Source organism: Alexandromys fortis, unplaced genomic scaffold (assembly GCF_014885135.2).
Source record: "Alexandromys fortis isolate MF-2015 unplaced genomic scaffold, M_Fortis_MF-2015_v1.1 scaffold_129, whole genome shotgun sequence".
In the NCBI taxonomy this organism is placed as follows: domain Eukaryota; kingdom Metazoa; phylum Chordata; class Mammalia; order Rodentia; family Cricetidae; genus Alexandromys; species Alexandromys fortis.
In genome coordinates, this window is record NW_026068022.1 from 4,172,472 (window position 1) to 4,179,181 (window position 6,710).

Genomic DNA, 6,710 nt, shown 5'->3' on the forward strand with positions numbered 1-6,710 from the left:
CTAATAGTGGGAGACTTCAATACCCAACTCTCACCATGAATATGTCACTCACACATAAACCAAACAAAAAATAATCAATCTGACAGATATTATGAATTAAATGGACCTAACAAATATCTACAAAAATTTCACCTAAACACAAAGGAATATAATAATTTCTCAGAAAATCATAGAATATTCTCTAAAATTGACCACATACTTGGTCATAAAGCAAGTCTCAACAGATACAAGAAAATCAAAATAACCCTCTGTATCCTATCAGATCATCATGGACTAACATTGGATTTCAACAACAACAGAAACAACAGAAGGCCTACAAGCTCATAGAAACTGAACAAATATAAAACTCTATGGTTTTATAGAAGGGAGCCATGTGACTTCTTTGGGGAGCAAGGCCCAAGTTTGGAATGAATAGCTCTCCCTTTGGCAAGACCATGCAGACCTTGGTCCGTCTGGCAAAAACCTGTGGACAGCTCACTGCATAATTCCGGCATGACCCTGGGAGCATGTGTGCTATATTTCTTCCTTGTTTCACCAAGATAGCCATACTGCTGGCTTGAAAGAGTCACAGTAGATCGTGAAGTTTAATAATACATATTTGTACAATTGTTCTAGAAAGGATGATTTTAACCAAAAGCGTATTTGAGAAATGTTAATAAATAGATGATATCAGGAGTTGATGGGAACAGTCTAGAGACGGGATGAAGCAGAATCAGAGAAACCCACAGTTCCCCAATTCTAACAACTTTGCCAATACCCTAAGAATTTAAGGGAGAAGGAAATGAGAACAGGGATAAATAGTGCAAACTATTAAGAGTAAGTTTCCAAGTTTTGTTTCCTATAGGATAAATGGAAAAACTTAGTATATCCCCAGTGAAAATAGAGTGGTACAGAATGTGGAATGGACTGATCCAGCTTTAACTGGTGAGTTGATCATGAGAACCCTGATCCTACCAGATATAAATATTAACTATTAGAGACAAAATTGTCTCTTATTCTGCATGACACTGTAGCTGGACATACTGCCAACTGGGCACACTGTTCTACCTGTAGGTGTGCCTAGTTAGAAAATTTCCTTTGTGGATTGCAATACTGCTTATGCTTTTAATAGAGGAACTATAGACCAAATAGGTAATGGATACTGGTGGGAAAGTTAGGTAAGGAAAAGGGAAAGAAGCCAGGAACAAACTGACAATTATTGTAACTATTTTAGTAAACTTAGGAAGTAAAAGCTGAAAACTGTTCATGCAAACCATTGAAACTGTATTAACAAAGACAGCCCAGGCTTTTGAGGACCACTTGTTTGAAGATCGAAGAAACTCTGCTGGAACTTATATAGTATCACTCTGGTTTGGTGTTTGGCCTAAAGTTAAATATAGTATCTGTTCTTATGAGTGAAAATAAAAAAATCTTGTAATTTAACATTTATTAGGATTAATATGATATTTACATTTTTTATTGAAGATAAAAATAATTTTTAAAGTGTTATACTTTTGATGAAAATGTATTTACACAAAAGACAATTGATATGAAAACACTAGTTGGGTAAAGTAAAGTTAAAAATTTTTAAATCATTAAATTGAAAATTGGTCTGTTTCATGGAGAAAGATTCTAATATTGCGACCATATCAGAATTAGGTGTGAAGTCCAATGAGTTTCCAGTTTCAGAGGCATCAAAGAAATATATTGTTCTAAAGAGGTGGCAAAAATACACAGTATATCTCAAGATTGTAACAATCCAATAAAACTGAGTCCTTATATCATCATCTCCACAGGAGTGAGATCACCTCAATTATCCCCATTAGGAAGTCCTTTGGGGCTGCTTTCGGCACTGAGTTCAATGGATTGCTAAAAGGGAAGGATCAAAAGATAAGGGAGGGAAATGGGAGGCTGGGAGGAGGTGGAATTTTTTTTCCTTTTCTCAATAAAAAAATACATGAACAACAACAACAAAAAAAAGATAAGGGAGAATATGAGTGACCTATTGAGTTGGCTGGATAAGATAACACATGAGGAATCCTGCTGATAACAGGTTTTCTCCACATACATCTCTGCCTTCAACAGTTAGATTTTTGTAAAACAGGAGGTCATTTCTTTCAGGTTAAGAACTTAAATGGCAATAGTATTTTCATTCAAAAGATTCCAGATGATTCTACAGTTTTAAATCTAAAGGCTGTACTCAAAGAAAACAGAACTTATGTGAGAGCATCTCTTTATAGATGCAGAAAATGGTAGTCAAGAAAGTATTAAAAAATACAATTTCTAATGTTACCATATTAGTGAATCCACTGTTTTTATGATGAAGGAGTTTTTGATAGTAAGATGATAAGATTTATGTCTAAAATATCATTGATATAATTGTAAATTTTCATAGTATACTGTCCATTCATCTGGATGTTCAGAGATCATTACACTGTTTAAAATCCCAGATATTTGTAGCTACCAGTGAGTTTTAGCCACCAGTTTTTTCATGGCCTCTTTAACATCCTTGTTTCTGAGGCTGTAGATGAGGGGGTTCAACATGGGGATCACCACTGTGTAGAACACAGACACCACCTTGTTCTGGTCTGTGGAATAGCTGGACTTGGGCATCACATAGATGAAGGTGATGGTCCCATAGAACAGAGTGACTGCAGTGAGGTGGGAGGTGCAGGTGGAGAAGGCCTTGTGGCGGCCCTCAGGGGAGCGCATCTTCAAGATCGAGACAAGGATGTAGACATAAGACAGAGCAATGATGAATACAGTGACCACAATGATGGAGCCTGAAGAAATTGCTGGAATGACTTCAGAAGAAAAATCATGAGAACAAGAAAGCTTCAGAAGGGGTGAATAGTCACAGAAAAAGTGATTAACTTTATTTGGTCCACAGAAGGACAGATTTAATAAACAGCCAGTAAATGTCCAAGCATTCACACATCCACCTACGTAGGAAGCGCCCACTAGGAGGGTGCAGACTGTGGAGGACATCTGTGTGGAGTAGAGCAGAGGGGAGCAGATGGCCACATAGCGGTCATAGGCCATGGCAGCCAGCAGGAAGCACTCAGCTGACCCAAATGTCACAACAAAACAGAGTTGAGCCACACAACCAGCAACAAGTATAAATGTTTCCTTAATGAGAAATCCCCTCAGCATAACGGGTGTGACTGATGAGGAGTACCCAATGTCTACAAAAGCCAAATGGCTGAGGAAAAGGTACATGGGGGTGTGAAGCTGAGGACTGCCTCTTATTAACATGATGATGCTCAAGTTGCCCATCAAGGTGAAAGAATAGATTATTAGAAACACAACAAACAGGATGGCACGGATTGTAGCATCTTCCGTCAGCCCCACGAGAATGAACTCTGTTACAACTGAGTAGTTTCCTGGTCCCATCTATGTTAGAAATATTGCCACTGAGAGAAAAATGGAAAGCTATTAGACTCAAATACATCATTGCAACCTAGTGTTTTCATAGCGGCTATATAAACTAAATGACAAATACAGATACTATGTATAAATTTCAAGAGAAATATTTTCATATACTACTTTGCATAAATACTAATATAGGATAATAATTGATGCATGGACAGTAAAAATTAGTACTTCTTTTTTTAGAACAAATTCTTTATGTCTCATGTTGTTAGACACACACATAGACACACATGACATGCACACACAAACAATGGCCTTTTAAAACTGTGTGCTCAGACACCAACACATTTTCAGTTTAATTAAAAGTAATTAGTTTGTTTTCATTGTACAAAACCATAAGTTTCTTGGCAGTGTTTTCAAGAATCTCATCTACTTTGATCATCCTCACCTCCGTTCCCCTTTCCGTGTCTTTATTTTTCTTCACATTAGTGCCCTTCCTCTACTAAAGAGTCCAGTGTCTATATCCATGTCATATATGTGTGTATTACTACTTCTTTATAACAATAAATGTGTATTTACTGAGTGGCATCAAGAGTTATTAAAAGTCTACTTTCATATGTCAGAGCTCCATTGTATTGCTCTTCTTGTGCAGGCCAGATGAAACATTGTACAGAAATGCCCTCACTGGTTTAGCCACACAAGACAGGGATAAGGATCTGATTTTGTCACCGACACTTTATGAAACCCTAGGTAAGTGCCATGCACTATACAATACTCACTGCTGTTTTATTTTGAAACATGGCACCTCATCATTTCCTTAATTTGCATAATATTTTATACATAATACCATGTGTTGATCACAGAAATGAGCAAATATGAAACTAATTCATTAATATCTTTAAAAAAGTCTTTATAATTTCTATTATAAAAATGAAGAATAAACTTCCCTGGATTAACAGAAAAGGAAAGTTATTACCTGTCAGTGTCTGTTCCTCATCAACAAACAACACTGAACTGTCAGTGTGTAGCAAGGCTGCATTTGATGAGAAATGTTGTCTTATGGGAAATGACCCCTTGAGTATCTGACTTGCTTGTTAAAATTCCACTGAAACCCCATCAGAATTGACAAGAATCATGCTCACATAAATTATCGTTATCTACTAGCACCTATCAACTAAGTTTTGTGTGCATCAACTTTTTAGGTGGAAAGTTCATGGACTGATAAACATTTGTCTAACGGTATTGGGAATGTCAGGAGCAAACAAGTGTATAGTGCAATGGAAATACTTTTTGCTCAAAGATGAAAGCTTTCTGGAAACAAAATTGTTTTTATACATCTCTAAATGGTTTCATCTATTTTTAAATTTAATTTTAAATTTTAACTGGTGAGAAATTCACAGGCAACAGTAGGAGATGATATCATTGTGACCCTATGTACACATTGCTGTGTTTCTCCACACCTAAAGACAACGTCACAACTGGCATTGTGACAGAGAATTGAGGTACAGTCAAGACAGAAATTATGACCACCATCATGAGGATTGTTCATGCTGTCAATTATCACCACTGAAATGTCCCTTTCTTCCCAATTCTCTCCTTCATCTCTAACAACAAAAATGTCTTCCCCACCTCTTACTTTTGTCATTTAAAAAGCTCTATAATTATATAACACCCTCTTATTATATAACATGGAAATGTGGACCAAGACAGTTGGCCCTGCCCATCCTCTGGCTTGTGTGTGAGCTGGCTCTGGTGGCATGGGCACAGTAGAGCTGGAGGATTAATCAATTTAACTACCACCCAGGCCCAGATCCACGGCTTTGAGTTGACCCACCCCAGCATCTACTCCATCTACAAACTGTTGGAGGGCATAAAGGGGCATGGAGAAGCTGGCCCTATGGATCCAGAGCTACAGGATCGCCATAACTCAGAGCAACAGCAGGATATCTGAGAGAGGTCTTGGTAAGGGTCCAGTGTTGATGGTGTAGCAGAAGCCAGAAGCCTTGAACTAGACCAATGACTTATTGCAATGAACATTTGCAAGTAAAGGTTTGGGCAAAAGGGTATATCCATGATGCACTTCAATTTTCAAACTACTATGATGAATTTTGTGATGGAGAGGTGGGGAAAGTCAGAGGAGTGGATTGGTAAGTGCACAGATGGTTGCAGTTGATAGAGGAGCAGGTTATTGGCCAGAGGGGTTGGTGAGACTATTTTCCTTTTCTAGTTTTTATTAGAGGAGGGCAGATATGGAAGAACTGGGGAAGGATTGGGGTATAAGATGAGAAATTTCCAAAGATTCAGTTAAAAATTAGGTTATCTAAAAAAAATCAAAGGAATCTCTGGAATCTTGATGCTAGCTAACCTGGAATACACTGTGGGACAGAAATAAAGAAACTGTGCTTCAAAAGAAGTTGGAAGGAGATAGATTCATGGGAAGGTGTCCTCTAACAGCCATGTGTGCTCTACATTCCTTCCTACACACACACACACACACACACACACCACACACACACACACACACATGCTTATGCACAAGCACACACAAACACACAGACCAAGTCAAACTAAAGTAGGACAAAACAAAACAACAGTGTGGCAGAAGAATGCAAAATGCAAAACACAGCTTCTTGAGAAAAGTAGAGGTGAATCAGTTATTCACCCCATTGAGTCCCTAAACCTGAGATAGTGGGAGGGTGTCACTTCTTCGGTTGTATTGTATGAATTATGGCAAGTATGCTCAAAGAGCTTCTGTCGGGTCAAGGCTTCATTAGTTGGCTGTGACTTCATTAGGAAGCTCAGGCTGGTAGCTTCTTTCTGTGCCTGTCTGTGTGCCTTCTGGTGGAAGCTCCACATTCTCTCCAGTAAATGAAAACCTGAAACTCAAGAGACTTCATGCTGTGCTATCCATCAAGTAGTGAGGTACCCAAGCATTTCATAACTTTTACCTTTGTATGAGTCTCAAAACTTTAGAAAAAATGAGCATCAAAAGCATTTATTCTAACTCTCATTTTTTTTAAAATTTTTTATTGAAAAAAAGAAAAAAAATTTTCCGCCTCTGCCCAGTCTCCCAATTCCCCCCCTCCTCCCACCCTTCTTCCCCTCCCCCACTCTTCTCCTCCTTTCCTTTCAAGGGTTCCCTGCCCTGTGGAAAGTCCAAGGTCCTGCCCCCTCTGTCGATGTCTAGGAAGGTGAACATCCAAACTGGCTAGGCTCCCACAAAGCCAGAACATGAAGTAGGATCAAAACCCCATGATATTGTCCTTGGCTTCTCAATAGCCCTCATTTTTCGCCATGTTCAGAGAGTCCGGTTTTATCCAATGCTTTTTCAGTCACAGTCCAGCTGGCCTTGGTGAGCT

The 6,710-nt window shown here is 38.5% G+C and overlaps 1 protein-coding gene across 1 annotated transcript; it reads right to left on the minus strand.

Annotated features, from left to right (window-relative positions):
• Positions 1 to 2,439: 2,439 nt before the first annotated feature.
• On the minus strand, positions 2,440 to 3,378 carry LOC126514438 (olfactory receptor 508-like). Its single transcript, XM_050163351.1, has one exon. It carries the CDS (start codon positions 3,370 to 3,372, stop codon positions 2,440 to 2,442), a length of 933 nt encoding a protein of 310 aa, XP_050019308.1. The 5' UTR covers positions 3,373 to 3,378.
• Between the last annotated feature and the right edge of the window lie 3,332 nt (positions 3,379 to 6,710).

Excerpts from the sequence above, each read along its gene's own strand:
- LOC126514438 (XM_050163351.1), bottom strand. The coding sequence starts at position 3,372 with ATGGGACCAGGAAACTACTCAGTTGTAACAGAGTTCATTCTCGTGGGG.